Below are 23,016 nucleotides of genomic sequence, written 5' to 3'. Positions count from 1 at the left end.
GGGCGTGGTGGTGTGTGCCTGTAGTTCCAGTTACTTGGAAGGCTGAGGCCGAAGGATCACCTGAGTCCTACAGGTCGAGGCTGCAGTGGCCGTGAGGTGCCACTGCACTCCAGCCTGGGCAACAGAGACTCCAGCTCCAAAAAATACATTAAAAAAAACAAAAAAAGTGGGGACGGGCTCGGTGGCTCAGCCTGTAATTCCAGCACTTTGGGAGGCCAACGCGAGTGTATTGCCTGAGCCCGCGGGTTCGAGACCAACCCGGGAAGCTTGGCAATACCTCGTCTCTACAATAAATAAAAAATTAGCTGGGCATGGTAACACGTGCCTATAGTTCTGGCTACTTGGAAGGCTGAGGCAGAAGGATTGCCGGAGCCCAGCAGGTGGAGGCTGCGGTAGTCGGGAGCGTGCCACTACACTCCAGTCTGGGTGACAGAGTGAGACTCCAACTCAAAAAAAAAAAACAAAGTGGAAAAGCTAACTGCTGCCTTTCAGAGTAGAGATGAGGAGCAAATGAAATCATGCAAATGAAACTCTGACTCTTGGAGTTCCAGTGTCAGTGGCTATCATGGAAGGGAAGGAGAGGCCTGAACACCAGCCCATAAGTGGGGTGGGACCCCTTCCTCAGGTTTCCTGACCTATCTGAAATTCAGCAACTGATGGGGGTAATCCTTGACCTAGTACCTGATCTGTGCCTGACAGTTGGGGTTGTTAAAACTTCTGAATGTCACCCCTGTTTACCACCTTCCTTCTTCCTGTCCGGGAGAGGTGTCAGAAAAGTCCAGGGAAATGTGAAATGGGATATGTGGAGGAGGAGTGAAGCCCTTTGAGCCCAGATAATATGAGTAATACATGAGAAAAGAACATTTTTCAGGGAATGGGAATTGTATGAGAAACTTCTGATGCAGGACATCTCTGAGGATATGCATGACCCAGGGCATTCAGAAGAATAACCCAAAGAAAGGAGAGCGCTTCCAGGCTTTGTGGAGGGCAGATGGGAGGGAACTGAGAGCTCTGCTCTCAAGTAAGCAGGCCTGGATATGCGAACAGGTCCCACTTGTTATTGCCAGCTCTGTGTGACTTTGGGTAAGTCGCTGCATGGCTCTGGAATTCAAATCTTCAACTGAAAAAAAAGGGTCCCCAAGGCCCTGATGCTACCCATAGGGGAAAGTAGCTGTGAGGTACTTTCTGTGCTGGTGACTGCCATAGCTTGCATTTGGGTTGCCTGCTATTCCTTTTGGATGAACCTCCTAGCAAAAAGTGAGATAGGAGTTGTGATTCCCCCCCCTTTTTTCTGAGTAAGCAGGATTTATTTTATTTTATTTTATTTTATTTTTATTTTTATTTTTTGAGTTGGAGTCTCACTCTGTCACGCAGACTGGAGTGCAGTGGCCGCTCCCAGCCACCACAGCCTCGCCTGCTGGGCTCCGGCGATCCTTCCACCTCAGCCTTCCGAGTGGCCAGAATTACAGGCATGCACTACCACGCCTGGCTGTTTTTTTGATATTTATTGTAGAGATGAGGTCTCGCTGCCCAGGTGGGTCTCGAACCCATGGGCTCAGGCAATCCACTCACCTCAGCCTCCCAAAGTCGTGGGTTTATTTTATTTTTGAGTTGGAGTCTCACTCTGTCGCCCAGACTGGAGTGCAGTGGCCGCTCCCGGCCACCGCAGCCTCGACTTGTCCAGTGATCCTTCCGCCTCAGCCTTCCAAGTAGCTGGAACTATAGTCGCGTGCTACGACGCCCGGCTAATTTTTGATTTATTGCAGAGATGAAATCTCACCAAGTTGCCCAGGTGGGTCTCGAACCCGCGAGCTCAGGCAGTCCACTCACCTCAGCCTCCCAAAGTGCGGGATTACAGGCTGAGCCACTGAGTCTGGCTAGCAGGATTTATTGAGAGGACAGAAAAGCTCCCGTGGTAGGAGGGAACCCAACGGTGTTGTTGCCCTGATTCCCCCTTTTAAGCTAAAGTCTCTGGGCCACTAGGTCTAGAGTAAGGCGTATGGGACCCAAGCCTCCTCACTCCTGGTCTTGTGGCCTTTTCAGTGCCCTCTAGAGACTACAGCAAGTTAGCACTTGTGTATGTGTCAGTGGTCCTTTGGTGGTCACCTGGCACCTGGGTCAGAAGCAATCTCTAAGATTCATGGGGTTGGAGGAGTATGAGGAGGTCCTCTCCTAATATGAATATCTACCAAATTAGGTCCAATAAAAAGCTCACAGAAATCTATTTTGATATGTAAATGAGACCATTGTGATAAAAGACAACATGCAAGTCTTTGATTTGCTTTGAGCCCCTAAGATTGGGCCAAAGGGACTTGAGAGTGATCTGACAGGCTTCCCTGAACCTGTGGGATTAAACTGTGCAGCTGTATTGTGTGGAGGTGAATTGGGAATATACAAATTATTTTATTGCTGTACTTCTCTGGAATAGCAGAACAAGGCTCTGCAATAATCTGTGACCTCCTAGGTCTGATTGGATGCAGCTGAACAGATAACCTGACAGAGGCTCCTGAGAGGGATCAGGGTCTGCAGAGCAGCCCAGGTATCCTCTCTGCACCCAATGCTGCACCACTCCCCACTTCCTGGGCTCCTTTCCTTCCCAGTTCCCTTCCTGAGGGCCCTTTCCTGCCTATTCCTCTAGGTTCCCCTAACATACTTTCTGTTTCTCCACAGAAGAAAGAGGCCCAGCAGAAGGGACTCGCTGAGCGACCCGCCTCCCCACTCAATGTTGGCTGTGCTCTCAGGTGAGAAGGTGCTGAGAGGACTGCAGCTAGGAAAATTAGATCCAAGGCAGCAGGCCAGCAGGGCAGCCATTTTGTCGAGGCTGGGGAGTTCAGTGAAATGTCTATCAGTAGTTGTGGGAGCTACCTCCTGCTTCCAATGAAAGAAGTTTCCATCGCTTACCTCTCTGACTTTGGAGGTCACGACCCCTTGACCTTCACTATGACCTGAGGTATCTCTGGCCTCTCCAGTCCCAAATGTTAGTTAGATGTACTAGTCTTGGACATTGGCCAGAGATGGGTAGCTAAGTGTTTTCTTTTTGTTTGTTTGTTTGGAATTGAAGTCTCACTGTTGCCCAGGCTGGAGTGCAGTGGCATGCTCACGGCCACTGCAACCTCGACCTGCTGGGCTCAGGTGATTCTTCCACCTCAGCCTTCCAAGTAACTGGAACCACAGGCATGTGCCACCACACCCAGCTTATTTTTTTGCCTTATTTATTTATTTATTTATTTTTTTGAGTTGGAGTCTCACTCGGTTGCCCAGACTGGAGTACAGTAGCCGCTCCTGGCCACTGCAGCCTCGACCTGCTGGGCTCCGGCGATCCTTCCACCTCAGCCTTCCGAGTAGCCGAAATTACAGGCATGCGCCACCACACCCGGCTGATTTTTTTATTCATTGTAGAGATGAGGTCTCGCTGCCCAGGCGGGTCTCGAACCCGCGGGCTCAGGCAATCCACTCACCTCAGCCTCCCAGAGGCGTAGGATTACAGGCTGAGCCACCGAGCCCGGCTTTTTTGACTTATTGTAGAGATGAAATCTCGCCATGTTGCTCAGGTTGGTCTCAAACTGTGGGCTCAGGCAATCCTCTCACCTCTGCCTCCCAAAGTGCTGGGATTACCAGTGTGAGCCACCATGACCGGCCAATGTGGCTAAATGTTAGCCCCCGATTTCTGTGACCTGAAGTTATTTAGCCTTCCAAAAGATTCTGACCAGAAACCTCTGACCCCCTTTCAGCTCACCTCCCTGATCTTAGAGGCCACAAGCCCTCTGCCCAGCCTCTGAAATTCTCCCTGGCCTCTTTTCCCACTGTCTAGGCTGGCATCATGCCCCCTCCTGCAGAGGTGACGGACCCATCCCATGCCCCTGCCGTCCTGCATCAGCTCAATGAGCAGCGGCTCCGTGGCCTCTTCTGTGACGTCACCCTCATAGCTGGAGACACCAAGTTCCCTGCTCATCGCAGCGTCCTGGCTGCTTCAAGTCCCTTCTTCAGAGAGGCCCTGCTCACTTCAGCCCCACTGCCCCTCCCACCAGCTACTGGGGGCTCAGCCCCCAACCCTGCTACCACCACAGCTGCCTCTTCCTCCTCCTCTTCCACTTCCTCTTCCTCTTCCTCTTCCTCCTCCTCTCCTCCTCCAGCCTCTCCCCCTGCTTCATCCCCACCCCGGGTCCTGGAGCTGCCAGGGGTCCCAGCAGCTGCCTTTTCTGATGTGCTTAACTTCATCTATAGTGCTCGGCTAGCACTACCTGGTGGCGGAGGGGACGGGGCAGCTGTAGCAGAAATCGGAGCTCTGGGGCGGCGCCTAGGCATCTCCCGCCTGCAGGGCCTGGGGGAGGCAGGCGATGCCTGGGTACCTCCTGCCCCAGCCCCCATGGCCACTTCACAGCCTGAAGAGAACAGCTTCAGGCCTGGGCCTAGGTCAGCTGGGGATTGGGAAGGTGACAGGGCTGAGGCCCAGGCCCCTGACTTGCAATCCCCCCTGTCCCGGCGGCCCCTCCCCTGTCCCCGATGTGGAAAAAGCTTCATCCATCCCAAGCGGCTGCAGACCCATGAGGCCCAGTGCCGACGGGGGTCCAGCACTCGTGGGTCTACCGGGCTGGGAGCCAGTGGCTCTGGTCCTGGTGGTCCTGCAGGAGTGGATGCTTCAGCTCTGCCCCCGCCGGTGGGCTTCAGAGGTGGCCCCGAGCACGTGGTGAAGGTGGTAGGCGGCCATGTGCTATATGTGTGCGCAGCCTGCGAGCGTTCCTATGTGACCCTGTCCAGCCTAAAGCGGCACAGCAATGTACACTCGTGGCGGAGGAAGTACCCCTGCCGCTACTGCGAAAAGGTGTTTGCCCTGGCTGAGTACCGCACTAAGCACGAGGTGTGGCACACCGGGGAACGTAGGTGAGTGGACTGGGGCTGAGGGGTGGGGAGCAGGGGCAAGGGCAAGGGCCAGCACTCAGGGACCATGGGGACAGGGGAGGGAATGGACAGAGCATGAGGCCTAGAAAGTTATCCTAAGACTGGCTCCTGCTCACCGTCTTTCACCCATCTGCCTCTTTCCAGTCCCAGTTCCTTAGCTGACGTTTCTTTGTACCTTTACATGCCATGTCCTGGCTTGGTGCTGTGGAGAAGGCCTAGAGGTCCGAAAAAGTTGCCCTCACAGAAAAGGACTATAGGATCGCAAGCATGTCGAGCAATAGTTATAATATTCCTAACAGTGCCTTGTATCTCCACAGTGTGTCTCTGTTCATAAGTCCTTTCCCCATTCTGCCATTTGGGCTTCAGGAGAAAGCTTTGTGAGTTAGGCTAGATCCCAGCATTCGTGGGTTTATAGGGCTGGGAGTCAGCTGAGTCCTAGAGTCTCACAGCCAGCCAGGGGTGCTGAGCTAGGACGGGCGCCCCTTCTGAGGCTGGCAGGGTGAGAGAGTAGCATGAAAGGAGGGTGGGGAATGGCCATGGGAGCTATAGGTTTGAGTGGAAGGCAGAGAGGACCTGGGAAGCTGAGGACCTGGTCTCAGGGCCCTTGACTCAAGTGGCTCTGTTCCTGCCCTGTTCCCTGCTGTTCTGGCCCAGGTACCAGTGCATCTTCTGCTGGGAGACCTTTGTCACTTATTACAACCTGAAGACCCACCAGCGAGCCTTCCATGGCATTAGCCCAGGCCTCCTAGCCAGTGAGAAGACACCCAATGGAGGCTACAAGCCCAAGCTCAATACTCTCAAGCTGTACCGCCTGCTCCCCATGCGGGCAGCCAAGCGGCCCTACAAGACCTACAGCCAGGGAGCCCCTGAGGGCCCCCTTTCTCCAAGCCTCAACACACCGGCCCCTGTGGCAATGCCAGCCAGCCCACCATCCAGACCCCCACCTGCCCCAGAGCCTGGCCCCCCACCTTCTGTCATCACTTTTGCTCACCCAGCCCCCTCTGTCATTGTCCATGGGGGCAGTAGCAGTGGTGGAGCAGGGGGTGGGCCGGCCAGCACAGGAGGGTCCCAGGCTGCCTCAGTCATCACTTACACTGCTCCCCCAAGACCCCCCAAGAAACGAGAGTACCCACCTCCTCCCCCTGAGCCTGCAGCCACACCCACCGGCCCAGCCACAGTAGTCAGCCCAGCCACGGCTGCAGGGCCAGCCATGGCCACTGCCACAGAAGAGGCCAAGGGCCGGAATCCACGGGCTGGGAGAACTCTGACTTACACCGCCAAGCCAGTAGGTGGGATTGGCGGGGGTGGGGGTCCCTCTGCAGGGGGTGGCCGAGGCTCCTCTCAGCTACAAGCTCCACCTCCACTGTGTCAGATCACTGTGCGAATCGGGGAGGAGGCCATTGTCAAGCGCCGCATCTCAGAAACTGATTTGCGTCCAGGGGAGCTGAGTGGAGAGGAGGTAGAGGAGAGTGAGGAGGAGGATGAGGAGGAGGACGAAGAGGAGGAGGACGAGGAGGAATCAAAGGCTGGTGGGGAGGATCAGCTCTGGAGGCCCTACTACTCGTACAAGCCTAAGCGCAAAGCTGGAGCTGCTGGAGGAAGCAGTGGTGGCAGTGGGCTGCCCCGAGGCCGCCGGCTGCCACGCTGGAGGCCAAAGCTGGAACGGAGGAGCTGGGAGGAGACCCCAACTGCTGAGAGCCCGGCAGGGCGTGCCCGCACAGAGCGGAGACACCGCTGTGGGGACTGTGCCCAGACCTTCGCCACCCTGAGGAAGCTGCGAAAGCACCAGGAGGCCCACAGTGGAGGCTCCCATGGCTCCCGGGCTGGACGAAGGCCTTCCACCCGCTTCACCTGCCCCCACTGTGCCAAGGTGTGCAAGACAGCAGCTGCCCTGAGCCGCCATGGGCAGAGGCATGCTGCTGAGCGACCTGGGGGCACCCCCACACCTGTCATTGCCTATTCCAAGGGCAGCGCTGGCACCAGGCCTGGGGATGTCAAGGAGGAAGCCCCCCAAGAGATGCAAGTCTCCTCGTCTAGCGGAGAGGCAGGCGGTGGGAGTGCTGCTGCTGAGGAAGCTTCCGAGGCGGCCTCACTCCAGGACCCTGTCATCTCAGGGGGTGAGGAGCCCCCATTGGTGGCAGGGGCGGGCAGCTATACGTACCCACCTGTGCAGGAATTTCCACTGGCCCTGATTGGAGGTGGCCGGGAACCTAGTGGTGGCCGGGGAAAACCTGGGAGTGAGGGGTCAGGTGGCACTGGTGAGGGGGACCGGATGGAAGGGATGGGGGCTGCCAAAGTCACGTTCTACCCTGAGCCCTATCCACTTGTCTATGGCCCCCAGCTCCTTGCCGCTTACCCATACAACTTCAGCAACTTGGCTGCTCTCCCAGTTGCTCTCAACATGGTCTTGCCTGATGAGAAGGGTGGGGGGGCCCTTCCCTTCCTGCCAGGGGTCTTTGGCTACGCAGTAAATCCTCAAGCAGCAACCCCTCCAACACCACCCCCCCCAACTCTTCCTCCACCAGTTCCCCCCAAGGGAGAAGGGGAAAGGGCAGGGGTTGAAAGAATGCAGAAGGGAGATGTGGGTTGAGCTCTGGGACTTGGTTCCCCTTTCGCTAGATGCCACCTTCCCTGAATCCCCCACCACTACCAGCTCCCTGGCCTCCCTGCCCCTTGGGAGCCCCTTCACACTCTTGTGCAGGGACTTGGGGGTCCCTGGAGCTCAGGGGTCAGGCTGCTTTGTGTGAGATTGTAGTTTTCCCATCTTCTGGGAAGGGATCTTTGGTGATTCCCCTCTCAATCTTCCTCCAGGGAATGGCCTCCATGAGGGGCGGGGCCAGCTCCCATACCTTCTCCAGCCCTTGGGGCAACTGAGCAATATACTTATCTGAATCTCTACTCATGGCCCCCACCAGCTCTGAATGTCTAACCTGCTCCCCTGATTCGTAAACCTAGGGGGAAACCATCTCTCACCTAATGATCCCCCCTTGCTCTAAAGCTTTCTCTAAGCCCTTCCCCAGATGCTTCCTAGCACATTCCATTCTTTGTGGCCCAGGGCCTGGACCAGACCATTGTGATACCCAACCCCACCCACCTGGGGGCGTGGTTTTGAATTCCATTCTTCTCAAGAGTGGGTTTCTACGTTCCCCTGTTTCTGTCCCCGTTTCTTCCACATTAAGATGCCATGCCTTTCTTGGCTTCCATGCCTTTGGATCTTCCATATTCCTCTCCATACTCCTAGACTTTGGAGATGGCCTCTCCCAATCCAGGTCAAGGAGGTATTGGAGGGAGGGCTATCCCTCTGTTCCATGGCTGAGCACTTTCTCAACCCAGGGCAGGAAAATATTGGCTCTATCTTGGCCCCCAAATCCAGTACGCCCCAGATTCTTCCAAGGCAAAAGAGGTGAATAGATCACACCTCTTCCTGCCTCTACATATGGCCTCTTCTGGGCTAAACCAGATTTGGGGGCCAGGAAGGAAGAGCTCCATATGGGATGGAGAGGGGAATCTATTTTCTCCCTGTTTTTTTTTTTTTTTTTCCTGATGGTTTCTCTCAGACTAGACCAAATAGCCAGAAAAATGATGGAGGTTGGATGGGTGGGTAAGCCCAAGATTTGCACATGACCTTCCATCCTTACCTTTATCCCCATCTTCCCTAGTGTCACTCCCCTCACCAGTCACTCCAGATGGTTTTAGTGGAATTGTTCTACTCTCCTGGTGGGCTTTGGGTTATCCCCACCAACTTTCCCTCTAAAACAGCACCTTATACCCCATCTTTGACTCAGTTCCCCACACCCAAAGATCCCAGCCTAGGGATGGGGTGCAGGGACCTTAAATAGTCCCTAATCCCTAATTTGCACTAGTTAACCCTGGTCAGGGGTCCCTATATTTCCTTCCAGTGGGGGAGATGAAGATATGTTTGCTCCTAATTCTCTGAAAACTGGGCCTCCCTGCTCTGATTGGGTGAACGTTTGCCATCCCACCCACCTCCCCCCTGAAAAGCAGCTTACAAGGGGAGAACCAGTTTGGGGGAGCAAATCTGACAAATGGGAATTAGAGGAGTGCAGTTTTAAAAGGGGAAAAGTTGCTGTTGTCAAAATGGCAGGCTTTTCCCCAGCTACTGTTTTTGGGGCCAAGATGGCTGCCCTTGCAGCAGTCACTGCTGGGGCAAGATCATGGCTTTTGGAGGGAGGTGAGTTTAGGGGAGGGCCAGGAATATCCTCCTGCCCTCTCATGCCCTCCCAGCGCATAGGAAGGGGGAGGTTTTCAACAGGTTCCCTGAATGTTAACCACGGAGGAGTCACTCCTTCATTCCTCCTCTGTCTCTTTGCACTTTTCTTGGTCTTGGCCACAGCCTGAGTGAAGAATTTCCTACTGAATGTACCAAGTTCCAATTTTTAAGGGGGGAAATGTTTCAAACAGGGAAAAATGAAAAAAAAAAAATCACTAAAAATTCCCACAAATCTTGTTTCTGGCACTTTAGAAAAACTGCAAAAAATGCATAATAAAGAATACATATATATATCTACACACAAATTATATATATATATATCTATATATACAGCGGAACCACAAGAGAGACTGAGGAAGGCCTGGAGGCACGGGGCACATGTGATGACAGTGCCCCTATATCCTTAACCTATACTCCTCTGAGGCAAACAAGCACGGGAGAATGGAAGGGGTTGAGGATAGATCGGGGAATTTGAATTTCAGAATAGGTCCAAATTCCAAAACCATGGACATTTTGGGAGAATTGAGATTGTAGACATTTATTTTTTTTAAATATAATTAAGGAAAATAGCTTCCAGAATTTGGTGGTTCTGGGCAACAAATGAGATTGTGGCGAAGTGGAGATTAAAATATATGTATTTGAGCTGGGGAATTTGAATATTGTGAGTTTCAGATGTTGGAAATTTGGGATTTTGCAGTTTTGTCTTTTGAAAATGATCAAGTTTTGTCAGTTTGGGCCCTCTTTTCCCACGTTCCCTGGGGAGAAGGGTGATGGAGTGTGAAGGCCACTGGTTCTGTGCTGCAGCACGCAAGATTTAGAATTCTACAAACTCTAGCTCTATACGTAGTGAGGACCCAGATTTAGACCAATATTTATCTCCGCATTTGTGTGTGTGTCCAACTCTGTAGGCCAATAAACCAACAAGACAAATGAACTGTGCTCCACAGTGGGATGCCAGGTGCAATTATTTGCGTGGCTGGTGGGTCTGGGGGAAAGGGACATGCTAACCTTGTCCCTCAGGGATCCCCTGGAGTTGTAGCCCTAAGCTCCCTCTTTGGAAAACAACTTCCAGCAACTGAGTAGGTGTGAGGGCGTGTTGATTCCAAGCTCAAGCTGACTTTCGTCCAACCTCCAACATATTAACAGCCCTGTTCATATCGCCTGCTGGGTGCAAGATCTCCATGTCCAGAATGACTCTGCCTTAAACCAGGTATAAGTTTTCTAAGTTGAAAGGAAGCTAAGGCACAAGATGTATGACAGCTATAAAAGACACAATTTTTCTTTTTCTACTCCTAGACTCCCCATTGGCTTCAACTCCTGCCCCCCCAATATCTTTTCTAGCCTTATAGAGGGATGGGCAAGTAAAATGAGTGAAGCTGGTCAGATGTACAGGGGCTTTGAAGAATTCTGACACAAATAACTGGAGTGGGTAGCCACTAATCAGATCTAGCAAAGTTGCTGCTCACAGGGGAATCAGGCCTGTCGTTACTATGGTTTTTGAATTTTTTTTTTCCAAGAGAAGCCAGAAAGCCAAATTTCTGTGAAATATCCAAAAATATTTTTTTTTGTTGTTTTGAGTTGGAGTCTCACTCTGTCACTCAGGCTGGAGTACACAGTAGCATGCTCACAGCTACCGCAGTCTCGACCTGCTGGGCTCAGGCAATCTTTCTGCATCAGCTTCCCAAGTAGCTGGGACAACAGGCACACACCACCATGCCCAGCTAATTTTTTGATTTATTGTAGAGATGAGGTTTTGCCATGTTGCCCAGGCTACTCTCAGACTCCTAGGCTCAAGCAATCTTCTTGTCTCCACCTCCCAAGGTGCTGGGATAACAGGTGTGAGCCACCATGCCCAGCTGAAATATCCAAATTTTACAAGTAACAAACCAGTTCAAATTTAAAACTATGCAGGCCAACAACATGGGCCAAGTCAAGTAAAACACACAGGTTGCAGTCTCTGATACATACTGTGTAGTGCTTTTGTTCCCATCTTTTCATGTGATCCTCATGCAACACTATGGGTTATATACTATGATTAGTTTTGCTTTACAGATGTGGAAATTGAGATACAAAACAGTTTAATGACTTGCTTGATCACTAATGCTGGAACTTGAATGAAGGTTTTTCTTTTTTTGTTGTTTTTTGTTTGTTTGTTTTTTGAGTTGGAGTCTCGCTCTGTCGCCCAGACTGGAGTGCAGTGCCTGCTCCCAGCCACCACAGCCTCGACCTGCTGGGCTCCGGCGATCCTTCCGCCTCAGCCTTCCAAGTAGCTGGAACTACAGGTGCGTGCTACCACGCCCGGCTAATTTTTTGATTTATTGTAGAGATGAGTTCTCGCCAAGTTGCCCAGGTGGGTTTTGAACCCACAGGCTCAGGCAGTCCACTCACCTCAGCCTCCCAAAGGCGCGGGATTACAGGCTGAGCCACCGAGCCCGGCTCTCTTTTGTTTTTGAGTCTCAGTCTCACTCTGTTGCCTAGGCTGGAGTGTAGTGGCATGATCATGGCTACCATAGTCTCTACCTTCTGGGCTCAGGCAATCCCTTCTGCCTCAGCCTCCCAAGTAGCTGGGACTACAGGTATGTACCACCATACCCAGCTAGTTTTTTATTTATTATAGAGATGAGGTCTCACCATGTTACTCAGGCTAGCCATAAACTCCTGGGCTCAAGCAATCCTCTCGCCTAGGCCTCCCAAAGTATTGGGATTACAGATGTGAGCCACTATACCAGGATAATGATGGTCTTTAAAAATGCTTCTTTTCGGCTGAGCTCGGAGGCTCAGCCTGTAATCCCAGCGCTTTGGGAGGCTGAGGTGAGTGGATTGCCTGAGCCCGCGGGTTCGAGACCTGCCCAGGCAACTTGGCGAGACCTCATCTCTACAATAAATCAAAGATCAGCCGGGTGTGGTAGCGCTCGCCTGTAGTTCCAGCTACTTGGAAGGCTGAGGCGGAAGGATCGCCAGAGCCCAGCAGGTCGAGGCTGCAGTGGCCGGGACCAGCCACTGCACTCCAGTCTGAGCGACAGAGTGAGACTTCAACTCAAAAAAAAAAAATGCTTTTTTTTTTGTTTCTTGTTACAAATGCATGCTTTTAGAAATAACCTTTCTTTTTTCATCTTAAAAAAAGTACACATTATAAAACAACTTATAGAAAGATAAAAACAAAAACAACCACTAGTCCTAACATGCAAACATAAACATTATTAATTGGTGTATTTGCTTTCCCTGTTCATTTAACAAACGTTAAGCACTTACTATAGGTCAGGACCTATGTGAGGTGCTGGGGGATACTACAGTGAACAAGATATGTTTTCTGCCCTCACAAGGCTTACAATCTAGTTCTTGTTTATTTCATTGGGGATCTAGGTGTTTGTACACAAAGGAGCTTATTCAAGAACCCAAAGAGTAAGCTAACAGAACCTTTCAGGTGGGTTCAAGGCACCCGGCTCCCCAGCCCTCAGTCCCCAGAAACGAAATTAGTGGGCCAGATTCCTAGTGAAGGAGTTAAGAGGCAGGGACAGGGCTTAACTGTACCGCCGAACTCTCAGTTCAACTGGCCAAGGACCTGGGTCTCGGCCCTCCAGTCCTCAAGGAAAGGGGTCGGGAGGCGGCAAATGGTACGTGGCGTCCAGGAAGATGACTAGGGTCCCAACGCTCGTGAAGATGATAAAGGTCCACAGGAAGAGGCGGTCCACTACCATGGCCACAAACTGCCAGTCCTCCTTAAGCTGGGGGTAGGCAGAGGAAACTTCCTGAGCTCCTGGGCCCGAGTCCCCAGGGAAGCCTGCCCTCACCTCTCCGTACTCCGCCTTAAACCTCCTGCCACCGTTTGCGGCAAGAATCTGGCAGCTCAACAGGAGAACGAGATCGCGGGCGATGGATGGGAGCAAAGAACCAGTCAGAAGGTAGGTAGGGGGCGGGACTAATCGTGGCAGACATCCAATCAGAAATCGAAAGAGAGCGCTGGGGCGGAACTTGCGGGTGGAGCCAAGGTCGCCGAGGCCCTGCTTGCTCCACCCTCAGTGGACTTACCGTGTCATGGTCCTCCTGTTCCTGCAGCTGTCGAGCGATGTAGCTGATAGAGGAAACGGCTTCCCGTAGCTCAGGAGGCAGGCTCACAGCCCGGTTTGGACCATCGATAAATCGCCGCATGTCCGGGGCAGACAGTTCAGACTGGAACCTGGAAGAGGCGTGACTGGCCATGCCCCGGGTGCAAAGACACACAGCCAGCACTAGCGCCCTAGTCCCCGCTTCAACGACCTCCTTTAACAACCTGCCAGTTCCCTCAAAAGCTGAAGGAGTCCTTCAGGTAATCCCTGCCAGCAGTGACCTCTCCAGCCTTTTGTAACTTCCCATCCCTCTAAGCTTTAGTTTTCACCTGCCCGCAAAGTGAACAGCAGAGGGATACTACAACTCCCATGATGCTCAGCCACAGCATATTCCAGGAGCACGGGCCTCCTGCTTCAGCACATCTTCTGGGAACTGTAGTTCACTCCTCTCTTTTTGTTTATTTTTTTATTTTGTTATTTTCTGAGTCGGAGTCTCACTCAGCCGCCCAGTCTGGAGTGCAGTGATACGCTCACGGCCACCGCAGCCTCGACCTGCTGGGCTCAGGTGATCCTTCCACTTCAGCCTTCCAAGTAGCTGGAACTACAGGTGTGCGCCACCACGCCCGGCTAATTTTTTAATTTATTATAGAGATGAAGTCTCACCAAGTTGCCCAGGCTGGTCTTGAACCCCTGGACTCAGGAAATTCTCTCGCCTCGGCCTCCCAAAGTGTTGGGATTACAGGCGTGAGGCACTGCGCCTGGTCAGATCTCTCTTTTCTATGTGGCTAATGGGTGTAGTCCTACCTGTTGGGTTTGGAGAATAGAAAATCACTTGGTGGCTTCCGGATGAAATATTCATCTGTTCCCCTACCCCAGCCACTTCCTGTAGAAGAGTGAGGGGGCTCTGGCATCTGGTCTCTCTCAGGTTTGGGCCTCTTCAGACCCAGGTACAGAGGGAGCTTGTGGATGAAGATCTGCAGATTAGAAGGGGTGCATTGGAGGGGGCTTTCATGCTTTCAGACCAGAGAGAAAGCAGTCAACCACTCCTATTCCACCTGCCCATTCCATACATGTGTGCACACGGTTTCACAAACAAGGAGCTACAGAAACAAGGAAATGCAGCCACACAGCTTTAAGAGCGCTTTAGTGGGTTAGGGAAATGCGTTCTGAGGGCTTCCACCCTGATAGTACCTAACCCTGAGAATGTTCCCTGGGGGCCCAAGTTGGGCAGTATTGTTGAAAATGGGAGGGCAGAATTAATTGTGCAGCGTTTCAATACCTGACAGGCATTGACACTTCAACACTCTACCAAGTAATTATAGTTCTCCTTAAGGTCATAAAAGGGCAGTAGGGTTGGTGGAAGGGAGGAGTGATATCTGGATTAAAAACCAGATACTAGGATTAAGAATTAACACAGGTTGAAGGAGGAGATCTCTCTTACCTGACGGACCCAAAGGGGCATTTGATGGGTGTGGGGTGAGCGGTGGTGCAGGTTGAGAACCACGACGCTAAGGATGACTGAGAAGGTGACGAGGATCATGGTAAACATGAGGTACTTGATAATAATAGGGACCGATAAGGAGGTCTCAGGTACTTTGTCTGCCAGCAGCAGCAGGAACACAGTAAGGGTCAGCAGAGCAAAGATTGAGAGACCCATCTTCTCTCCTTGGAGGGCAGAGAGCAAAGCAGAAAAATTAAGATTTTGCCAGAAGGAAATCAATGACCATGTTTCTAGCCCACTCAAAGACAGGTTTTTACAAAGGCTGTCTGCATGTAAATCACTCCTACATTTGTACATCCAGCCTGAGCTTCTCCCCTCAACTCCAGACTCATATTCACCTGCCTACTCAGCCTCTCCACTTGGATATCCAATAAATATCTCAAACTTAACAAATCCCAAACCTCATTCTCTCACCACCAAAACTGTACCTCCCATAGTCTTCGCCATCTCATAAGTGACAACTCCATCTATCTTGTGGCTCAGACCAAACTCCTTTGATTAATTCTCAACTCCTCTTTCTCTCCCTCCCCACCCTATATCCAATTCATAGCAAATCCTATTGATTCTACCTTCAAAATATATCTTGAAACAGATAACTTATTACATACACCACTACCATTCTGGTACAAATCACCATTACCTTGGGTCTGAATTATTATAAAGACCCTAACCAGCCGGGCTCAGTAGCTCAGCCTGTAATCCAGCGTCTTTGGGAGGCTGAAGTGAGTGGATTGCCTGAGCCCGCGGGTTCGAGACCCGCCTGGGCAACTTTTCGAGACCTCATCTCCACAATAAATCAAAAAATTAGCTGGGCGAGGTAACGCACGCCTGTGGTTCCAGCTACTTGGAAGGCTGAGGCGGAAGAATCGCCGGAGCCCAGCAGGTCCAGCCTGCGGTGGCCAGGAGTGGCCACTGCACTCCAGTCTGGGTGACGGAGTGAGACTCCAACTCAAAAAAAAAAAAAAAAGACTCTAACTGGTCTCTCTACTCCATCCTTTGCTCCCCTGCTAACTAACTGTTCTCAACTGAGCAGCCAGACTGACCCTGTTAAAATGTAAATCAGATCATACCACTCCTCTTTCCAAAACCTTCCTGTGGCCTCCCTCTCCTTCAGCATAAAAACAAAGTCCATCCAGGAGCAGTGGTTCAGCCTATAATCCCAGCATTTTGGGAGGCTGAGGCAAGATGATTGCCTGAGCCTAGGGTTCGAGATCAGCCTGGTAACTTGGTCAGACCTCATCTCTACAATAAATCACAAAAATTAGCCAGGCATGGTGGTATGCATCTGTAGTTCCAGCTACTTGGAAGGCTGAGGCAGAAGGATCCTCTAAGCCCAGCAGGTCGAGGCTGCTGTGGCCATGAGCGTGCCACTGCACTCCAGCCTGGGCAACAGAGTGAGACTCCAACTCAAAAAAAAGAAAAAAGAAAAAAAAATTCCCCCCTTTTTGTTTTTGAATCAGTCTCACTTTGTTGCCCAGACTGGAGTGCAGTGGCACACTCATGGCCACCGCAGCCTCGACCTGCTAGGCTCAGGTGATCCTTCCACCTCAGCCTTCCAAATAGCTGGGACTACAGGCGCACACCATCACGCCTAGCTAATTATTTTTTGATTTGTTGTAGAGATGAGGTCTTGCCAAGTTGCCCAGGCTGGTCTCGAACCCGCAGGCTCAGGTAATTCTCTCACCTCAGCCTCCCAAAGTGCTGGGATTATAGGTGTGAGCCACTGCACCCAGTCAAAATATTCCCTTTTCAATGAAGCATTCACTGACAGCCTATTTTTATATTACAATCCCTACCCTATTCTCATCTTTTCCAACCCCTTTTCCTACTTTATTTTCCTCTTTAGGACTTGTCCTCTTCTAACATACAACAGACGTATATTCTGCTTATTGACTGACTCCCCCATTAGAACTTAAACTCCATAAAGGAGGAGATTTTTGTCTCTTATTCATGTATTTCCAGTACCTAGCATATTATTGATAATCAGCAAATGTTGCATGAATAAATGGACCAATCCCTGTAACTTTTCCGGGAACTATATAGCAGTTTGAAGGATCCAAAAATGAAGCAAAGTATACAAGGATATGCCAGGTGGCTAGTTATTCCAGTAGCATACAACAGGTGTTGTGAACTTCATGAAAGATATTGAAATAAAAAAATTTTATGGGCTGCTTTACTCTATTCCTATAATATTAGGCTCCAAGATTTTTCCTGCTCCAGGAAGTAAAGGATACACTTGGAAGTATGAGGGAGACCCCCCCCAAAAAAAAACCCTGGAATTTATTTAGAAAAAATTGTATTGGCCAGGTGCAGTGACTCACACCTATAATCCCAGCACTTTGGGAGGCAAAGGTGAGAGGATTGCCTGAGCCCACAGCTTCAAGAACAGCCCAGGCAACTTGGTGAGACCTCATCTCTACGAGAAAAAAAAAAAATTAGCCGGGCATGGTGGCATGTGCCTGTAGTTCAAGCTACCTGGAAGGATGAAGTGGAAGGATCACCTGAGCCCAGCAGATCGAGGCTGCGGTGGCTGTGAGTGTGCCACTGTACTCCATAGCGTGAGACTCTAACTCAAAAAAAAATGTGTATTTATTCTTATATGTTTAACCTTCAGTCACCTTCAAATTACTTTCCATTTGATACAACACACCCATCGAGATGCTTTTTCCACTGCTCAAAACAGTTTTTGAATTCGTCAATTTTGATGCCTTTAAGTGCTTCTGCTGTTTTTTGATTCACCTCTTCCACATCAGCAAAACGTTTCCCTTTGAGCACTTTTTTCATCAGGGAAACAAAAAAAATATTGCAAGATCTGGCGAATAAGGGAGGGCATGGGGGTCATGCTGGTTTTAGTCAAAGTTGAACACTCAGAGTGGTGTGGGCAGGTGTGCTCCTAAATCATTCACTATGAAATGGACAAATGCACTGAAAGAATCTTAAAAAAAAAAACACGAACTGAAGTCAAACTCAACCTTTCACAACAACACTAGTTGGTACACTAGCCAACAGGGTTCCTAGATACCAGTGGGTTCCTAGAACACTTAGCGGGAGAAGCCTGTGCTATAAGGTGCCTGACTTCCCAAAAATGATTTCATTTGGAGGCGGCTCCCCCTAGTATGTTCTAGAGCTATATCACTCTCCTCTAGACGGATGACTTAATGGCAGAGAGTAGGAAAACATGTTTTAAATACTAGAGTTAGGGATATTGGGTCTCTGAATCTGATTGTCACAGACCAAAACTGGAATTGCAACACTGCAATGATGTCAGGCAAATGACTTAAAACTCTTAGCTTCTATCCTCCTCTGTAAAATGGGAATGACAATCTAGTACTTACCTCATCGGATTGTTATAAAGATTAGAAATGAGTTAACACAGGTAACATGTTAACTGAATTACCTTATAGCAAGTGATGAAAACCAGAAACAAAACAAATCCCTCTTCTAAAAACCCCAAACCCAATGCTTACATAGAACTTACTGGGATAATTCTATTAACTCAGTCAATCCTTAAAATAATTATATGCAGTAGGAACAATGATTGGTCCCATTTCCAGATGAGGAAACTGAGACACATAGAGATGATGATGATGATGATTATTATTATTATTTTTGTGTGTGTGTGTGTGTTGGAGTCTTACTCTGTCACCCAGGCTGGAGTGCAGTGGCACGCTCACAGCCACCACAGCCTCGTCCTGCTGGGTTCAGGTGATCCTTACTCTCCAACCTTCCAAGTAGCTGGAACTATAGGCATGTGCCACCACACCTGGCTAATTTTTTGATTTATGATAGAGATGAGGTCTTGCCAAGTTGTCCAGACTGGTCTCGAATCCGTGGAATCAGGCAATCCTCTCACTTCAGTCTCCCAAAGTGCTGGGAGTATAGGCGTGAGCCACTGTGCCCAGCCGACACATAGAGATTAAGGAATTTGTTCAAGGTTGCCCTGTTACTACATTATGCTGCCTTCTGGAGAAATGTTGGTTATTACTGTATTTTCCAGGGAAATAGAAGGTTAAAGGATTAGTGGGTGTCTGAAAAGTGGGTGGGGGATACTAGGAGTGGGGAAAAGGAAGGGGAGAATTGTCTAAGCCTGGAAGTTTGTTGTTCAGAGGAGTAGAGTTTTCATGGATGAGAGGCTAGGACTCTAAAAGAAAAAAATTCAGGTTTCACTGGCTGATGGGAAGCTGACAGCAGAGGGGAGGCAGAACCTGAGGATGGGTTCATTTGATGGTAAGGAGAACCTAGGTGGGATTGTTGAAGCCCAATCCATGATGGTTTGCATCGGAGGAAAACCCTTCCTGGGTTAAGGATGAAGAGGAAGGAGGAAGATGTTGAGCTAATGATAGAAAGGGCAGGAGCCCTGCTCTCCTTACCTGCATCTGGTGGCAGATAGAAGACGAAGATGGCCAGGAGAGTGATGAGGATGCAGGGTGCAATGACATTGACCAGGTAGAAGAGAGGCTTCCGGCGGATGATGAGGTAGAAGGTGACTTCCTGATGTTGTCCTTCCCTCCCTCCCCTAGGATCCCCTGGAGGCTGGATTAGCCGAGAGGGTTTGTGGATAATCTCCCATTGGCCATTTTCTAGGAGTGAGAAGAAAGGCACACAGATGTGCTCTAATAAACTTGGACAAATCTCAATTTCCATATTGTAAAAATGTAGACAGTCATACCCATCTTACTGATCCCACAGGGTTGTACTGGGCATTGCTGACAGAATGTGTGTGTGTGTGTGTGTATGTGTGTGTGTTTTATTTTTTATTTTTTTGAGTCAGAGTCTCACTTTGTCACCCAGGCCAGAGTGCTGTGGCACACTCACGACTACCATAGCCTTGACTTGTTGAACTCCAGTGATCCCTCTGCCTCAACCTTCCAAGTAGCTAGAAATACAGGCATATGCCACCAAGCCCGGCTAATTTTTTGATTTATTGTAAGACGAGGTCTTGCCAAGTTGCTTATGCTGGTCTCAAACCCCTCAGGCAATCCTCTTGGCTCTGCCTTGCAAACTACTGGGATTATAGGCGTGAGCCACTCCACCCAGCTGAGAGTATATTTATCAGCCTGTTGGGAGCTGGAAATCTTAGAGCCATGTCCACTCACCAATGAAGGTCCCTTCATGAATTTGGATTTCCTGCTGCTCTTGCCCATCAGGACCCAGGCCTGTCTGCAAGCTGATCTCTGAGCTGTCATAACTGTAGGAACTGAACACCATAGTGCAATTCTGCCAGTCGAAGGGGAAGTAGGTGACCTGGATGGAAGGGGGAGTCACTAGAGCTGCCAAATAACTGTTCAGGCCTGGTGGAGTTTGGGAGGACATTGGGGAGGTCGCAGGATATGAGGTGCCAGGGAGATAGGGCTCACCAAGAAGTTACAGGGAAGTGGGATCACAGAGGAATTGGAGAGTTACTAAAGGAGGTCATTGGGAAAATTGAGGAGGGGAGTCACTGAGGAAGACTGGAAGTCCAAAAAGTGTACAGAGAAGATGACATTCAACGGAAAATCAGGAGGGCAAACGAGAGTTGAGGGTTATGAGGATTAGATAATGGAGGAAGGATGAGAGTCGCTGGGGAAACACCCGTCTAAGGAGAGGGAGGGCTCCTGAGAGCTCCTCTTCAGCTTCCCATGTGCAGGGCGGACACCTGGATGCTGCAGCTGCTGCGGTAGATGCCTGGGGGCTGCCAGCGAACGGAGCCGTCGGAGGACACCACGACGTTAATGTCCAGAGCGACGTCAAAATTTCCGTCATTGCTGCTGGGAAGGGATCCTCTCATCTGGGATCAGGCCCCGCCCTCCTAAGACCCCGCCCCTCAGAAACCCCGCCCCACCTCCCGTGCTTTGGGAAGACCCTACTTGTTCAGCAGCACCACGTCAGGTAACCACACGGATTCAGTCGTGATGCGCAGCGAATCGATGTCGTCGTGCTCCGCAGGGTCCCAGCTCAGCCTGTAGTCAGTCCACTCCTAGGAAAGAAGAGGCTGAGGGACTCTCCGGGACTAGAGGTCTGGAGAGGACCTGGGCTGTCCGAAGGCAGCCCAGGAGGGGAGTGCGAGAAGGGGAGCAGGGCGGGCATGGACTGTGGGTCAAGGGGCGGGGTTCTGTCTCCGGCTCCGCTTTCACTCCCTGGGATCCACATCAGCTAATTTTCCTTCCCCTGCATCAGATCCCAGTTTTTTCCTCTGTAAAAACGAGAAAGTTGCATTAGCTAGCTTTAAAACAGCAGTTTTCTTTCTTTTCTTTCTCTCGCTTTCCTTCCTTCCTTCCTTCCTTTCTTCCTTGTCGGAGTCTCACTCTGTCACCCAGGCTGGAGCCCAGTGGCATGCTCATGGTCACCGCAGCCTCGGCCTGCTGGGCTCAGGCGATCTTTTCGCCTCAGACTTCCAAGTAGCTGGAACTATAGGCGTACGCCACCACGCCCGGCTAATTGTTTTATGTATTGTAGAGATGAGGTCTCACCAAGTTGCCCAGGCTGGTCTCGAGCTCATGGGCTCAGGCAATCCTCTCACCTCGGCCTCCTAAAATGCTGGGATTATAGGCGTGAGCCACCGCGCCCGGCCCAAAACAGTAGTTTTCAAACTGCAGTTCACGAACCTTTAGTAGATGGGAAATCAAATTAGTGGCTCCAAACCAGTTGTTTTGTTTTTTGTTTTGGGGTTGGAGTCTCACTCTGTTGCCCAGGTTGGAGTGCAGTGGCACACTTACGGACATCACAGCCTTAACCTGCCGGGCTCAGGCGATCCCTCCGCCTCAGCCTTCCAAGTAGCTGGAACTACAGGCGCACGCCACCACGCCAGGTTAATTTTTTTATTTGTTATAGAGACGAGGTCTCGCCAAGTTGTCCAGGTTGGTCTCGAACCCTTGAGCTTAGGTAATCCTCTCGCCTCGGCCTCCCAAAGTGCTGGGATTACAGGCTTGAGCCACCGCTCCCAGCCCAAACCAGTGTTTTGAAACATTAGAATGAAAAATGCATGAAGTACAACTCCTATAATAAAGATGGGCATTGTTTCCTCAATCTACTTCAGTTACAAATATGTTTTCTAAGGTTATGATGTAAAAAAAAAAATTTACGGGGCCAGACATTCGAGGAAATTGCAAAGGCAGCCGAACGCCCTTTCCCACCCTGCGAGACCTCCATACCAGGTCTAAGTACACCTTTGTGCTCATCTCTTCATCCTTCTCGTTCTAGAAGGAAAACATTAAAGGGGTAGAGGTGAAATAGGGTGGAGCGAATGAGAAGGCTCTCTCTGGAAACCCCACCCCTTTTCTGAGCCCCACCCTTTTGGGTCCAAGACCCACCTCCCAAAAGCGGCGTTCGTTTAAACCCTGTCTCTATCTCGGAAACACCCTCTCCAGCCGTCTGAAGCTACCAGCCCCACCCCGCTCCGCCTAGCTCGATCCCGGCCCCGGCCACCGCTCGAAATCCACCCAGCCCGGAATCTCCGCCCGCTGCTGTTTATTGATCCTGTTGAGCACCAAGCCCCGCCCCACCCTGCCGTAACCTTATGCGGCCCCGCCTCCATGCCCGCCCCCCAGCCAGTCCGTCGGCCCCAGCTCCACTTCGCGATCCGCCCACAGGCCCGTCCATCATCCTACCAGGCTCTACTCAGGGCCGGTCCGGCAGCCACGCCCACAGCCTGTCCATTGGTTCGATTTTGACCCAATCTTCGCTAAAGGCTCGTCCATTTCTCAGTATGACCTCGCCCCAGGCCCCGCCCTCAGTCTGTCCATCTGTCTTGCCTTGCCTAGAGCCACGCCCTCCAGCCGGGTCACCGTCCTGACCTCAACCCCCCGCGCTCCCTCACCAGGCTGATGAGTTGCGCCAGGGTGAGACCAATGCTGACCCCAACGCGATCTCCCACCTCCCGCGCTGGCCGCACCGAGCTGTCATAGCCTGAGAAAAGTTTCTCGCGGAGCCGGCCCTCCGCCTCCGAGCCGCAGACGCCTGGGAGAGGAGAGCGCTAGGTGAAGCCTTGGTGCCCGGCCACGACCGGTGGCCCTGTCACTGCCCCTTAGGGGTCCACACTTACCTGGGGCGAGCGGCGTTCCCAGCGCCCCCAGCAGCAATAATAGCGCCCCTGTGGCCATAGCCTGGCCGCGTTGCTCGGTGAGTTCGCTCCGAGAGCCGCCGGGACCGCCAGCACAGGGGAAGTGACGAGTCGCCCAGGAATGTGCACCTGTTGTTGGGGGGCAGCCGCCAGCCCACCCGCCCCGCCCCTGAGCCTTGATCCGCCCCAGCAACTACCGAAGCCCGCCACCCACAGATGACAGATAACACTTTAGTTGTATAAATTGTCTTTAATTGAGAAAGCGTGGAGTGAGACCCGGTCCCCTGGGAGCTGAGCCAGG

General features: G+C 51.3%; 2 protein-coding genes across 5 annotated transcripts in view; one reads left to right on the top strand and one right to left on the bottom strand.

Annotated features, from left to right (window-relative positions):
• Nucleotides 1–10,076, top strand: part of ZBTB4 (zinc finger and BTB domain containing 4) — a 17,289-nt gene extending 7,213 nt beyond the window's left edge. For 2 of the 3 annotated variants that reach the window (XM_021714639.1, XM_008062322.1), the window contains exons 2-4: nucleotides 2,671–2,741; nucleotides 3,812–4,881; nucleotides 5,554–10,076. In XM_021714639.1, the coding sequence (XP_021570314.1) occupies nucleotides 3,821–4,881; nucleotides 5,554–7,489 (2,997 nt within the window). In that variant the 5' untranslated portion in view covers nucleotides 2,671–2,741; nucleotides 3,812–3,820 and the 3' untranslated portion in view covers nucleotides 7,490–10,076. Of the gene's footprint in view, nucleotides 1–2,514; nucleotides 2,540–2,670; nucleotides 2,742–3,811; nucleotides 4,882–5,553 lie in introns of those variants that run through there. The other variant, XM_008062321.1, reaches the window with a different exon arrangement.
• Nucleotides 10,077–12,392: 2,316 nt separating this feature from the next.
• On the bottom strand, nucleotides 12,393–22,817 carry CHRNB1 (cholinergic receptor nicotinic beta 1 subunit). 2 transcript variants are annotated; one of them, XM_008062318.2, is made up of 11 exons: nucleotides 22,698–22,817; nucleotides 22,473–22,612; nucleotides 21,808–21,852; nucleotides 20,524–20,633; nucleotides 20,313–20,421; nucleotides 19,774–19,921; nucleotides 19,048–19,257; nucleotides 14,618–14,841; nucleotides 13,981–14,150; nucleotides 13,160–13,307; nucleotides 12,393–12,855 (listed from the first exon to the last, which is right to left on the bottom strand). In XM_008062318.2, exons 1-11 carry the CDS (start codon nucleotides 22,753–22,755, stop codon nucleotides 12,715–12,717), a joined length of 1,503 nt encoding a protein of 500 aa, XP_008060509.1. In that variant the 5' UTR covers nucleotides 22,756–22,817; the 3' UTR covers nucleotides 12,393–12,714. The 2 variants fall into 2 exon arrangements, with proteins under 2 accessions (XP_008060509.1, XP_008060510.1); XM_008062319.2 differs by lacking the exons at nucleotides 22,473–22,612; nucleotides 22,698–22,817 and adding an exon at nucleotides 22,264–22,377.
• Nucleotides 22,818–23,016: the final 199 nt, after the last annotated feature.

This window comes from Carlito syrichta, unplaced genomic scaffold (genome assembly GCF_000164805.1).
Source record: "Carlito syrichta isolate Samal-C Ts95f unplaced genomic scaffold, Tarsius_syrichta-2.0.1 Scaffold305688, whole genome shotgun sequence".
In the NCBI taxonomy this organism is placed as follows: domain Eukaryota; kingdom Metazoa; phylum Chordata; class Mammalia; order Primates; family Tarsiidae; genus Carlito; species Carlito syrichta.
This window is presented reverse-complemented; position numbering and strand designations above follow the sequence as displayed.

Coding starts and splice junctions, on each gene's coding strand:
- CHRNB1 (XM_008062318.2), bottom strand. CDS start 22,755: ATGGCCACAGGGGCGCTATTATTGCTGCTGGGGGCGCTGGGAACGCCG. Junction 20,422..20,523: donor GACGTGGTGCTGCTGAACAA/GTAGGGTCTTCC, acceptor CCTTCCCAGCAG/CAATGACGGAAATTTTGACG. Junction 14,151..14,617: donor TGCCCCTTTGGGTCCGTCAG/GTAAGAGAGATC, acceptor TCTAATCTGCAG/ATCTTCATCCACAAGCTCCC.